This window comes from Grampus griseus (assembly GCF_964374135.1).
Source record: "Grampus griseus genome assembly, chromosome: 1".
Lineage (NCBI taxonomy): Eukaryota > Metazoa > Chordata > Mammalia > Artiodactyla > Delphinidae > Grampus > Grampus griseus.
Window position 1 is genome coordinate 52,447,751 of NC_139017.1, and position 13,586 is coordinate 52,461,336.

General features: G+C 38.2%; 2 protein-coding genes across 3 annotated transcripts in view; one reads left to right on the forward strand and one right to left on the reverse strand.

Moving 5' to 3' along the window:
* FIRRM (FIGNL1 interacting regulator of recombination and mitosis) overlaps window positions 1-6,262 on the forward strand; it is a 52,376-nt gene extending 46,114 nt beyond the window's left edge. The window contains exons 20-24 of the mRNA XM_082667761.1: window positions 1,154-1,267; window positions 2,968-3,072; window positions 3,736-3,816; window positions 4,744-4,863; window positions 6,042-6,262. Coding sequence (XP_082523887.1) covers window positions 1,154-1,267; window positions 2,968-3,072; window positions 3,736-3,816; window positions 4,744-4,863; window positions 6,042-6,230 — 609 coding nt within the window. The 3' untranslated portion in view covers window positions 6,231-6,262. The remainder of the gene's footprint in view (window positions 1-1,153; window positions 1,268-2,967; window positions 3,073-3,735; window positions 3,817-4,743; window positions 4,864-6,041) is intronic.
* Window positions 6,263-6,391: 129 nt separating this feature from the next.
* SCYL3 (SCY1 like pseudokinase 3) overlaps window positions 6,392-13,586 on the reverse strand; it is a 39,483-nt gene continuing 32,288 nt past the window's right edge. The window contains exons 11-14 of one of the 2 annotated variants that reach the window (XM_082667771.1): window positions 11,655-11,826; window positions 9,111-9,269; window positions 7,583-8,280; window positions 6,392-7,052 (exon numbers count right to left, since the gene is read on the reverse strand). In XM_082667771.1, coding sequence (XP_082523897.1) covers window positions 6,993-7,052; window positions 7,583-8,280; window positions 9,111-9,269; window positions 11,655-11,826 — 1,089 coding nt within the window. In that variant the 3' untranslated portion in view covers window positions 6,392-6,992. The remainder of the gene's footprint in view (window positions 7,053-7,582; window positions 8,281-9,110; window positions 9,270-11,654; window positions 11,827-13,586) is intronic. The other variant, XM_082667772.1, reaches the window with a different exon arrangement.

Below are 13,586 nucleotides of genomic sequence, written 5' to 3' on the forward strand. Positions count from 1 at the left end.
GCCCCCAGCTTGCGTGGCAGAACAGGGGTCACTGGGGGATCCGTGTGGTGTTGCCTCAGGTATGCCTCGCTTTTGGAGGTTCTAAGCAATGGAGAGAGGGAAAAACGGAGAAGGCCTTCATCTTACCTGAAGTGATTTGAGGCTTTGGAATGAGTCCATACTAGACAGACTTGATCCCCAAATTCAGGAGTGGCTTAAGCTCACAGTCACTTAAGAAACAAAAACTGTCCCGAGGTAAAGCTAACCTTTCCTATTCAGGAGGATGACAGAAGAAGTAATACCCTGTCACAGCATATTGCAGAGTGAGACTAGCAACACTTCGTTTTTAGTAACTCTGGTTTCTGGTTGTGCACATGAAGAACTTAGCATTAACAAATATTTACTAATTAGGTATATTTTAAATTACCATTATGTGTAATTACAGAGAATGAGAATATAATAAAATAATTGACTCAAATTATGTTGATTCTGAAGATTCTAGTTGTTTTTGAAAAATTAGTGATCGTTTTAATGTAAATAATTTTGCCTATCTTCAAAAACTCCAAATAACATTTTAAAATTTCAACATAATTTTTCATTTAGATATTGCCTCCTTTATAGACTAGCTCAGTGCTCCTTTAAACCAAGGGTTGGCAAACTATGGCCTCCTGGCTAGATTCTGCCCTCCTGTTTTCAGCACAAGTGCTAAGGATGATTTTTACATTTTTAAAGGTTAAAAAAAATGTGTGTGTGTGTATGTGTATGTATATATATGTAACAGGGAACACGTTGCTTGCAAAGCCTAAAATATTTACCATCTGGCCCTTTACAGAAAGTTGGCCAACCCATGTTTTAAATAATGAACTTCTCTCTCTAGAATTTAAAATACAAAATAATTTTGAAGATTTAAAAGAAGAGCACTGGTATATCATTTTTCAGAAACACATGGATTTTTCATTTTTTTTACAGTGGTTGGTAGGACTGATGTTGTAATGATTGACTCAGTCATTTTGTTTTATTAAAATTCCACCTGTGAAGTGTAGGCTTTGTGGAATGTTCAACTGTCCTGGGTTTGGTTTTGTTTCCCCTCCTACATACCCATCAAAATCTTAGTCATGTCTCTACAAAGCATTTGTTTTCATTTATAACTGTTCTTTGGTCTTTGTGCCCTTAGGTAATAACTTTGCAGACCTCACTACTCAAATCAGAGCCTCCTGACCATGTTCGTTTGGCAGTTCTTGATTTTCTGTCTTCCCTGGGAAAACTTTTTATACCTCAAGCCATCCAGGTAATAATACTCTCTTAATTCTTTTGTTCCCATGTTAACAAAATCTCTAAGAATTACTGATGGATTTTCAGGCTTTAATTTCTGAAATTCTGTGGATTGTTGACAAAGAAAATTGGGGGAAAAATATATTTTGTGAAGAGAGGGTAACTGTCAAAATAGAACTCATTTTATTTACTTTTAGAAAAATATATGTTGACATACAAGTAATTTATAGGGTTGGCTATGGTGTGAGATTTATTCTAGTCGGGCTCTAGCACACAAAGTTCCTGAGGAAGGAAAACATATTTATGTCTTCTAGAGAGTGGTGTATAATGAGGAAATGGGGTGATTTATAAAAGTTATTCTCTTGGTTTTATATCCATGAAAGGCAGCCTGTTTGTTTAAGACGATATTTTTGAAAATGTTGCAAAGTATATATAGAGTTGACAAATGGATATTTATTTATAAAACTGTAAAGGCCTGGCAATACACTTCTACTGAACTTTAAGACATGCTTCACAGCAAAAGGAGGTCTTCCTCCTAAATTGAGTTTTTTCTTCCTTATTACTGTCTGTGGTCAAAACAACAATTCTAGACAGCTGACCTTTTTTTCCCACCTCCACGGGAGATATTACACTATAAAGAGTTCAGTGATGAGAACTTTTTACGTTAACTTGAGCAAAAACATGATGGACGGACATTATCTCAGTACGTGTTGATTAAAACCTTTGAAACCAAAAATTGAACTGGTTAGTTTCTAAAGGGCTCTCTTGTTCACAGGTAAACAATACCATACCGTTTGTTTTCATCACGTAAGGTGTCTCATGAGATAAGTGTGTACTCGCCAGCTTCTTTTCAACTCTCTGGACAAAAGTATTCAAAGATACTTGGATTTGAGCTATCTTCTTTTTAGCATAAAACGAATGTATTCTAAAATGCTGCTTCATTAGTGCATAACTACTGACCCTAATGGGCCCAGAACCTATGGAACAAATGTTTTATTAGCAGACATTACCTTACATATTCCCAGGAGTGAAATTAAGGTGTGAAGAAATTTTGGGGATTCATCAGCATATGAGAGGCATTTGAAGCCACATGATGAAATTGATTCATTTATTCATTCAAGAAAAAACTTGAGTTCTTGCTATGTGTCAGGCACTATTTTAATCACTGGGGGTTCAGTAATGAATGAAACTAATAAATACTGACTCTCAACTGTTGTGAGGCAACAGACTAATAAAGTGGGGATATATGTAGTGTACTAAATGGTGGTGAATGCTACGGAGAGAAATAAAGCAGGGAAGGGGAAGAAAGAATGTGTATGTTACGGGGGCAGAGTCTTAAATCGAACTTTGTCACTGGAGTCCTCACCACGGTGACGTGGGTAAAACCTGAAGCTGAGAGCAAGCCAAGCAGGTATCTGGGGAAAGCATTTCCAGAGCAGGGGAAATAGTAAATGGAAGTCCCTGAGATGGGAGCACGCCTGATAGGAGAGCTAACGCAGAGGCAGTGGGGCTTTGCAGGCTGTGGTGAGGACTTTGGTTTTTACTCTGAGGGAAACGGGAAGCTACTGGAAGGATTTGAGCGAAAGAGTGACATGATTTAACATGTTTTAACACGTGTTCACCGGGACAGAATTACGGAAATTTGACAACGTTAGAATAATCAGTGTACTCTGCTGAGGTTTTCCTCTATTTAATAAGGTTTGGTTTTCTTTTTAGGACAAAATTCTGCCCCACCTATCTTCTGTTTTTGCCTTACTGCTAGCTGACAGGAATTGGCTACTAGAACAACATTCCTTGGAGGCGTTTACTCAGTTTGCTGAGGTAATTAGAAGGCCAGTCTATCACAGTGACCTCTAAAATAATTTAGTATCTCAGATATTCCAAAACATTCCAAAAACATTTATTGAGCTGCTTTTGTATCTCAGTCATAGTATTTTCTGCTGGAGGATATATTACTAGTCATCTATTTTACAGGACCTAAAAATGAGACCCAGAGAAGTGAGGTGACTTTCCTAAGGTCCTATGAGTAGTAACAATCAGAACAGGCATTCAGACCAGGTGTACTAACTCAGACACTATTTTGGGGTCGATTGAGAGTACATTTCATCTCCACCTATCACAGGGGCTAGAGTTTGATGAACACAGACCTGTTAGCTTGGTTCTGTAGAGAAGGCGACCCTGCCGTTGGGTTACTTTTACCCACTGTAGTGCAGCATGCCTGTGGTCATAAGGGGGCCCAGAGATGTTGGGATGACTGGGCAGAAGTCCTTACAGCTTACAGCTCCACACTTGTGCAGAATATTGTATTAATTATCCTAAGGCATCCTGAAATAACTATGAGCTTATTATCTTTTGAGTATCCTCTGGCACTGAGTATTTTCTTTTAAAATGCATTTTTAATTAAGGTAGCTCTTAAAACTCATGTACTTGTCTTTGCAAGCTGTTGAAATATATTGAAATTAGTTTTGTCAAATCTTTTAATAGGGAACAAATCATGAAGAGATAGTTCCACAGTGTCTCAGTTCTGAAGAAACAAAGAAGAAAGTTGTATCTTTTCTGGAGAAGGTATTTTATTTATATAGAATCAAAATAGTAGTGGCACATATTTTGTTCTTTATCATGTTACTTTTTTTTTCAAATTATAACCAAGTTGAATATCTTTGTTAGCTCCAATTTTTCACAGTGCTTATTAACACAGTGGTGACCCACATTATTATTAAGCAGTTGGGACCTCATTACAAGTCAGAAGTAAAACACTTTGGAGTTGCTCTGCCTGTAGTTTGGGATACTATTGCATTGATCATTCAGGCAGTGAGATGAAGAATGAGGATCCCTCACCTGTTACTCATCATAATTAGATTCACACGTAGAATCGTAGGCCTGTGAGGATCATGTTCACCCCTGTAATTCAGTCATGGCTTTTCCAAATAGTGACTTTCCAAACTGTTGAATCGTATGGCTCCCATATTTGTGCATGCTTTGAAACTTATATGGAGATAGTGGTAGGATGTAAGTTAAAGGTTAATTGAAGCACTCACAGAACAGTTACACCACAAATTTAGAATGCTAGGAGAAAGTGAATTATGCTTAAGTACTTAATTTTTTAATATAATCTCATTATTGAACTGGACTGTGTCTCTTATTATTTTTATATATGCATATATTACATATCAGCTGGATGATAAGTAAGTGTGTGCACATGTTGCTTTCAACAATTTCTCACCCTATTCAGTAAAGGCTATCAGACTATCATTTTTCTGTAGGGAAGGAGAACACTGTGGAATAATTTTACCCCAATTACACTGAGGATACATTTACAGATGACTGCAACTTACTTCCAAAATTTGCTTAGTTCACAGGCTAAACCAGAGCAGTTTAACAGCCGGCACTTAAACACGCAGGCCTTTTCACCTTCTGAATATCACACCATTTTAATATTGAGTAGAGAATGCTAATGTTGATGTTTGCTTGGTTTTTCATGGTCTCTGGCAGACGGGGTTTGTAGAGGAAACTGCAGCTGCCAGAGTGGAACGTGTCAAACAGGAAAAAGGTACCTTCTGGGAGCCCTTTGCTAAAGTTACTGTAGAAGAAGCAAAGAAGTCAGCTTTACAGGTATGGACTGCTTTTCAGTGTGGATCAAGCTTTAATAAGAAATTCTGCCTTATTACTTACTGATAAAACAGAAACTAGCATGGTTCTTGGCCTCATACTGAATATCAAAATAAATAGATCTAGACATGTAAAATTGTTTTATGGTAGCTACTCTTAAAAATCACATTTCTTCTTCTGAAAGCTTATCAACACATAGAACAGAGGAGGGACTACAAAAAAAGTTTTAAAAATCATACAAAATATACTCTTAACATAACTGTCAATTATTTGTAGTAACCTTTGGGAAAGTTATGTCTTTGTACCAGTGATGCTACAAATGCAGTAGTTTCTGAACCACAGAAGAAAACCAATTAACTTACCTTCCAAAATGTTTACTTTGATCCTTTGCCTCATTCATCAAATCAGCCTAAGAGTTTTTGGCACTGTCTAGAAATCACATCTACCTATTAAAAGGCAGAAATCTGATACCTCTAAGGATATTAAACTTGTTTTGAGCAGTAATAGTATATTTGGAACGGTAATCCATAATGGTAAATTTAAGTTACAGTTCTCATTAAAAAAAAAAAAAAATTGTTTTTAAGACATGTTAACTTTTATGCCTTACATCTGTAAAGTTAAATATATCAGTAGTATAAATAAGCCCTCAAGAATTTATATGTTATGAGCTTCCTTAGGAAGACAGGGATTATAAAAACTGTCTTGGCCCCAATCCTTCTTCCCCTTCCTGGTGCGGTGATGTTAGAAACCCTGGCAATTTACTGAACTGGCTCCGAAAGCATCATTATAAACTCAGCATTAAAAAGAAAAACAGCAGGCATTTAGAAAATTCATATTTGGAGCTTTTTTGTAAGGACAGATTATATGGCTAAAGAATACTCACTGGAAGTTACTGGACAAGGCAGCACTTCTTAGTTTCCTTCAACCTTGAGCATTAATGGTAGTAGCAGCCTGAATCCCTGTGACAAACCAAAAATGCCTTCACATCTCTCTCCAGACGCTTGCAGGGGGCGGGTGCCCTCCTGCGCTTGTGAACCAATAACCGGAATAAAATTTTCATATAAAACTTTACAGCTTTAGAATTTGTCCTTATAAGCTTTACTCTAGTCCAAAGGAAAGTTCTTTATTTTTACAATTTTGGAATGGGTATCATGGCACTACTTGTTTTTCTCATTTGCCAGCCTTCTGCGAAAAGAGCCCGTCACGAGCTCCCCTTGGAAGAAGAGTACAGGTCAGCACTGCAAGCAGCAACAGCGGCCTTGGAGGCAATCGAGTTATTACTCCAAAAGTCTCCTCCTCCAGACTGGCTTCTGACAAAAATGGAGACACTCCAAGAAAGGATTGATAAGCTAAAACATCATGTATTCTAGGGTGAAAACTGAATGGACTGGACCATATTAATTATCGCTAGGTAAGAGCTGGATGATTTTTTCTGTCATCCTACAGTGCATTTCACCTATAGATGAAAATATTGATGTAATTATATGTCTGTCTGTACATTTTCTAACACATAAAACTTTTCTAAAGTTGATTCTAGTTAAAATAGTCTTTATTGGACATTTAGAGAACAGGATGGTGGGGATATATCTCATGAAGAGCTTTGGTACAAGGTAATAATACAGGAACAGTCGGTAACTCACTCAGATAGTACATCTGTAAACAAATAAACTGCCTAAGGAAACCTTAGCAATTTAAAATCATTTATATACTTTATAGCTAAAATTTTTTCAATAAGTTGATTTCATAATAGAACTTACTCTTCTGACAAAGAAATAGCACAAAATTAAGCTAATCAGCTTGAGTTTTTGTATTTATTTTCTTTACTTCCAGAATTGTTCTGGAAAAAAGCAGTAAAGGTCAACCTTTCCACAGCCACTTGCTCTTCACAGAAACTGGCCTCAGTCAGACACACAGCCTCTTCCTCTGAGAAGGGCTGTGAACCTCTGCACCGCCCAGGGCTCCCCGCCAGCACGCCAGGTCTCACACTTCTGTTGGCACTGACTGGAAAAAGAGCTCCTGGTATGAGAAAAACAGGATGCTTTTGGGTTTTCTTGTCTGCAGAGCCTGCTTTTGAGGTATTTGATTTTTTAAAAAAGGAATCCATTTTCCTAAAGATTAACTCACACCCGTTGTCACCAGGTATTGTCTTCCCAGTTCAGGTCGCCATCTTCTCCCCAGCCTGCAGCCTCTCCCTGCAACAAAAGAAAGCAAGCCAAGGGCAACCTGCTGAAACAAATCATGTTCAGATTTGAAAGATCAGGAATTTAAAAGGGGCGCAACGCGTGTCTTTTGATGCCAGAATACATTTCCTTGTACTAAGTAAAATAATTTACTGGACTAGGAAGCTGAAAAGTAGAATTACTTTGGTTCCAGAATTACAAAACCACAGTATTGGGAAATAACGTTCCAAGGACCATATAAGCCAGTAAAATCAGCTTGATGACACCACATTCTTGGTTTAATCCCTTTTCCAGACAAAAAAGATTATTATTGTAAAAAGTGGCCCATTTATTAGCCCAAGCACTGCTACATTTTTCTAGGGAACGAAAGATGCCATTTATAGGAACTGATCTTATTCATTTTATGCTTGATCATGTTACCCAATTGTGGACATCAGTCTTTTCTCTCACTGGGAAAACAGCATGTTTGTTATCAATGGGACAGTGCAGCTGCTACCTGTGAGGGAAGCATAAACTATTATGCACAATTTAATAATCCTCACCTCAGTAATTTCTGCTGCAGCAAATTTTGAGGAAAAGTGCATCACTGATGAGACGTTATCCTTGTTGGGAGCTACTGTTTCTGTCCTCAGTTCAGGTAAAATAAGAATAGCAGCTGAAGGCTTAATTTCTGGGATCATATCAGCAAACCAATCCAACTCTGGGTCTTTTACTGGCTTCTTTTTCACCTGTATGGTAAACTCCTCTCCTAAACCAAGTTCTGATGGAGCTTTAAGGCGCCTTTCTTGTGACGACACTTTTGGTGGCTTGGTTTGGTCTGGGTCATCCCTGCTTCGTGCAAGACTGGTCTTTTGGGGTAGGCTTGATTTCAAAGGCTTGGCCTCTTCAGTGAGTGGACGCAAAGTAGGAGTGGCCTTTTGCTCCCCTGAGGTGACAGGTCTTGCAGCCGTGATTCCACCTCCTGGGTTTATTTCAGTATCTACACCGCTGGGCTCAAAGTCATCCCAAGCCGCCGCCTCTGCATTCAAGTCGGTGAATGGCGACCTGGCAGCAGCATGGGGGTCTGCAGGGCAAATCTCTGTGTCGACAGGTTTGTCCTCAGGCTCCTCAGGCTCGCTCCAGTCAGGCCACTCCTCAGACTTTTTAGAACTCGACGGGAACTTTTCACTGTCTCCTGAGGTGATTTTCACATCTGAGATTCCGTTGATGGGAAATTTAATAGGCTGAGAAAACTGATCGCCTGTGGGAGACAAGTACAAGAATTATTCTCATAAAACGTTGGTTTTAAGAACAAGCAATATATTTAGGAGAAAGTTAACAGATCTATACAGAAACGTATAGATCCAATTCCTTGGAAATATCCATGTACACTGAAGTATGAGATATCCCAGCAGAACATAAATCAACAAAGATGTGATGTAAGTTAAACAAGTACTTAAATCGTAATTTGATGGAAGCATCGCAAGCAACAACTAACTGGAGCATCTAATCCTTTACTAAATATTCAGACATACTGTTTATTGGCATAACTGTCTACAAACAAAGATAAAAATGTTCTAAGCCAGGCGATGTTACCCTTGAGATATTAATTACGTACACCCTGAAAAAGTGTTGTGTGCTCAAATAAGTTTGCCTCGCCCAACATATCCTCATTTTAAACAGATTTTCTTAAGTGCAGTCAAGTCACTGAAGTCTTGTGCAGTGTGGTCTGATTCTGTGCTCAATTCCCCAAACTTATTTAACCACAGAACTCCTCTTTCACAGCACGCCTATTAACATCTTCCAGAACTATCATTCTTTGATGATACAATTTGGAAGAAGTCCCAAAGTAAAGTATCTGGTGCAAAAAAGAATTCAAGCAACGTCTTCACCAGTTATGAAGAAAAGACAGGTATATACCCTATAGTCCAGGGAAAAAAGACAGACCCAAGCTGACTACATAATTACAAATAATAAGAAAAATCAGTCTCAATATTCCCAAAGTGCCCTTAAGGTTCAGAATTTAAACTTATTACTCAGGAAAACATTCACCCAAGCAGTGGAACAGCTATATAAGTTTAATGAATCTACCTGTCTGTAAAAGAGTACTGTAGTAATCTCGCTGTATGTGCTTCTTGCTGGTGATGGGCACGTTGCCAGAAAAACATTTAGGGAATATGCTAGAGGAGGGGTTCTTCAAGACAGGTGAGATCTGACTGCGCTGGCTGCAGACGACGTGCGTGGGAGAATCTGAAGATAAATAAAAAAACCCCAAAAATGAAAGGGGTAGTAAATTGCTTCTTTTCCTATCACATGTTAGGTGAGCAATGGTTAAGGGAAAAGGGTATATTTAACACAGATAAAAGATAAGTTGCAGAAAGAGGGCACCTCCAAATATTTGAAGAAACATAGTTACTAAGGAAGGGACTGCCTGTCCTAGAGGCATTTAAGAACAGGCTGTGTCCACATGGTGGTAATGGCACAGTAAGGTTTCAAGCATAGGTGAGCAGTTGAAGTAGACAGAAAACAAAACCTTTAGGATACCTAGTTATAAAAGTTAACAGCCTTTAAAAACATCTTAGTGGTTATTTAAAATCATACTTGATTCTACTTACTTTCCTTTTAAGAAAAAAGAGTACAAACACACCAATGTGAATGTACTTAATGCCCCAAGACTGTACACTTAAAATGTTTAAAATGGTAAACTTTGTTACAGACATTTAATGCCCAACTGGGAAAAGGAAAGTGTTTTAAGAAAATGTTGTCTTTAACAGCTTATCAGAAAGTTCACACTCAAGAGTGGGTATTGCGCAAAAGGATCCTAGCAAACTTTCTGGCCGAATACTTCCTCTGCCTTGGAAAAGTGAGGGTGAGGGGGATGGCCTGGGCTAACTCATCACAGGCCGCAGCTCCCCTCCTCAGCGCAGCCTGACCTCTACAAGCCCTCCACCCTCTTGCTTATTTCTGCCACTCTCCTCCCTGCTGAAGTCCTACTCATTTTTCTTACAAAATGTCCCCTTCTCTAAATTGTCCTCCCTAACTCTTGTTCATGCAGACTTATTTCTCTTAGGTACACTTTTCACTAACCTCCATATTAGCCCTTATGTCTGACCATGCAGGTAAACTGTAAAAGAACAGAAGGAAAAAGATAAAAGTCTAAGAGTACCTCTTTTACATACGCCCCTTCCCCAGCAGTCCCCCATGTCCTGTAGAAGAAGGGCCTCTCTTTTCTATAAACTTGGAATGTAGGCTGCCACCAGGGCTCCCAGCCATCTTGGATGAAAAGCCTAACATGGCAAGTCAGTGGGATTAGTTTCAAAGTTTTCAGGAAAATCTATTTTAGTAAAAACTTATCTGCTGTAACGTCTAGAACCAGAAGACTCCATCCAATAAGTAAAAAAGATGTTCGGAGTGGGGACTTTTACTAATTGAACATGTAAATCTGCCCCCAGAGACTGACCCCTAACCCTAATCTCAAAATTACACATACCCTCTCCTCCTGCCAGAAATTCCTCTGGGATGAAATATAAATCTTTCATCTGTTCTTTGTGCACTCTGCTAAAAGAAAAACTGGTAACAACAGACCTCACTCAGTTTGGTATGGACATTTCATGGCTGAAGAGGAGGCGACAGCTTCTCCATCGCCCTCTTTAAGCTCCCTGGAGCCACACTGACACTGATTCATTAGCACCGAGGAAGAACTGAACTCTCTTCAAAACGTCAGGAAGTCAGTGTCGCTTTAAAAATTCTCTTGGCATCAAAATTAGAGAGCAGTCTATCTGACAGTTCCTTTCTACTAATAACTTTCCATGCTATCTACTCACTATGACTGAGAACCAGATTAGAGATCCAGAGCTTCATAACACGTCATCATCCTTCAGGGTTATACAAAGGAGCAAAGAAGCAATGACACTGTTGATAAAAAATTCTTATCCTTGACTTTTATAGCCTACAAAGATCAGAAACTACTGCTACTTCCACGTAACATCCAATGGGAACATACCAGAAATAAGGATATTTTTTTCTCTTGATTTCTTGAAGTACCTAAAAATCAAGAGCTTGTCACCTAACAGGCCATCAAAATCAAAAGAACTTAAACATCTGGTGGTGTTAAGAGCTGCTACAACCTTTTTGGAAACTGACACTATCTATTAAAATTTTAAATATTCAATATATTCTCTGACTCAGAAGTCCAAAAATGAGTGCAATAGCCATCAATAGGGAAATCACTGAATGAATTATATTCAATGAAATATTAGGCAGCTGTCAAAAAACAAAATAAAACAAAACTATTAGGCAGTTATGTACTGACCTGGAGACAGGTCCCTGATAAGCTGCTATGTGAAAAAAAAATCAAGTTGTAGAATTGTGCATAATATATATATTTTTTAAATCCTATGTGTGTGTGTAAACATACATTTGTGTGTCTTTGTGGGCTTAGAAAAAAGGATGAAAGAATTCCCACTAAGCCATTAAAACTGGTTACCTTAGACGCCCCAGAAGGAGCTGGGGGAGGGAAATCATTAACTTTTTCCTTATGTATCATTTGAATACAGTCTATCTGCATTATCTGTATAATGTTTAAAATCTAATAAATTAAAACAACAGCACACTAGGCCTTTTAATCATTCTTACCTTGTGGGGAAAGGTCCATAGTTTTAGTAAAACTTGGTGCAGTGCATTTGAAGACCTTGGTTCTTTCTCCTCCCACAACCACCTCTGGTCCAAGTAGAGAGACCAACACTGCCAGGCTGTGAAGAGTAATTGCCACAATGGAATCGCTGGTATCACGCAGGCCCAGTAATACCTAGGAGTGAATTGGGTAATAAGTGTATGCAGCCATATTGCCTGTCTCTTTCTCCCCTGGTAAACAAGTAGTTGGGCTGCAATCAGTTTGTGCTTGCTCAAGTGAACTTCATTTCTTAGATACGCGTTCTAGGTCAGTAGCTCGCAACCTATCTGGTCAAGGACCAATATTTTCTCCCAATCCATCACAGCCTGATACTTTTCCAAAAATAAAACAAAAATGAAATTAAGTAGATAAATACATTAGAAATATATTAGGAATAAGATGACTATGTTAAATTACTATAAAAGGTTTTAGATTTGTCCACGATGCCTGTTGACTCTTGCCTCCAAACCAAGGCCACAGAGTCCTCCCAAGAGCTAGCTCAGCACTTTTAAGCCTACAGCACCGAGTATTCCCGGGTGGTCTTCCATCCAAGTACTAACCAGGCCTGACCCTGCTTAGCATCTGAGATCAGATGAGACGGATGCATTCAGGGTGGGAAGGCTGTAGACAATTCCCCAACCAAATTCTTGGTGAATCTGAATACTCCAACTGAAAGACAGAGTTGCTGAATGGATTAAAAAACCAAGACTCATCTATATGATGTCATAGGAGACTCACTTCAGGTGTAAGTACATATATAGACTGACGGTGAAGGAATGGAAAAAGATGTTCCATGCAAATGAAAACCAAAAGAAGGGTGAGGTAAGTTATACTTGTATCAGACAAAACTGACTTTAAAACAAAGACTGTAATAAGAAACAAAGCAGGCATTACATAATGATAAAGGGGTCAAATCCAACATTTATAACATTTATAAATATTTATGCACTAAACATAGGAGCGCCTAAATATACAAAGCAAATATTAACAGACCCTAAAGGGAGAAACTGAGCAATACAGTAATAGTAGGGGACTTTAATATCCCATTTACATCAATGGATAGATCATCCAGACAGAAAGTCAGTAAGAAAACACTGGCCTTGAATGACACATTAGATTAGATGGACTTAACAGATATACAAAGAACATTTCATGCCAAAGCAACAGAACACACATTCTTCTCAAGTGCACACGGAACATTCTCCAGGACAGATCATATGTTAGGTGACAAAACAAGACTTGATAAATTTAAGAAGACTGAAATCATATCAAGCATCTTTTCTGACAGTAAAAAAACTAGAAATCAATTACAAGAAGAAAACTGGAAAATTCAAATATGTGGAGGTTAAACAGTATGCCACTGAACAACCAATGATTCAAAGGAGAAATCAAAAAATACCTTGCAACACATGAAAATGGAAGTAAAACATACCAAAATCTATGGGACACAGCCAAAAGCAGTTCTAAGAAGGAAATTCATAGTGATAAGTGCCTGCCTGAAGAAACAAGAAAAATCCCAAATAAACGACTAATTCTATACCTCAAGAAACTAGAAAAAGACGAACAAAGGAAGCTCACAGAAGGAAGAAAGTATCACAGCAGAAATAAATGAAATAGAGACTAAAAAGACAATAGAAAAAAAATTCAATGAAACTAAGAGCTAATTTATTCAAAAGGTAAAATTGACAAATCTTTAGCGAGATTCACCAAGAGAGGACTCAAATAAAATCAGAAATGAAAGAGGAGATGCTACAACTGATACCACACAAAGGACCACAAGAGATTACTATGAAAAATTACATGCCAACAAATTTGACAAACCAGAAGAAATGGATAAACTCCTAGAAACATACAACCTATCAAGACTGAATCATAAAGAAATAGAAAATCTGAAC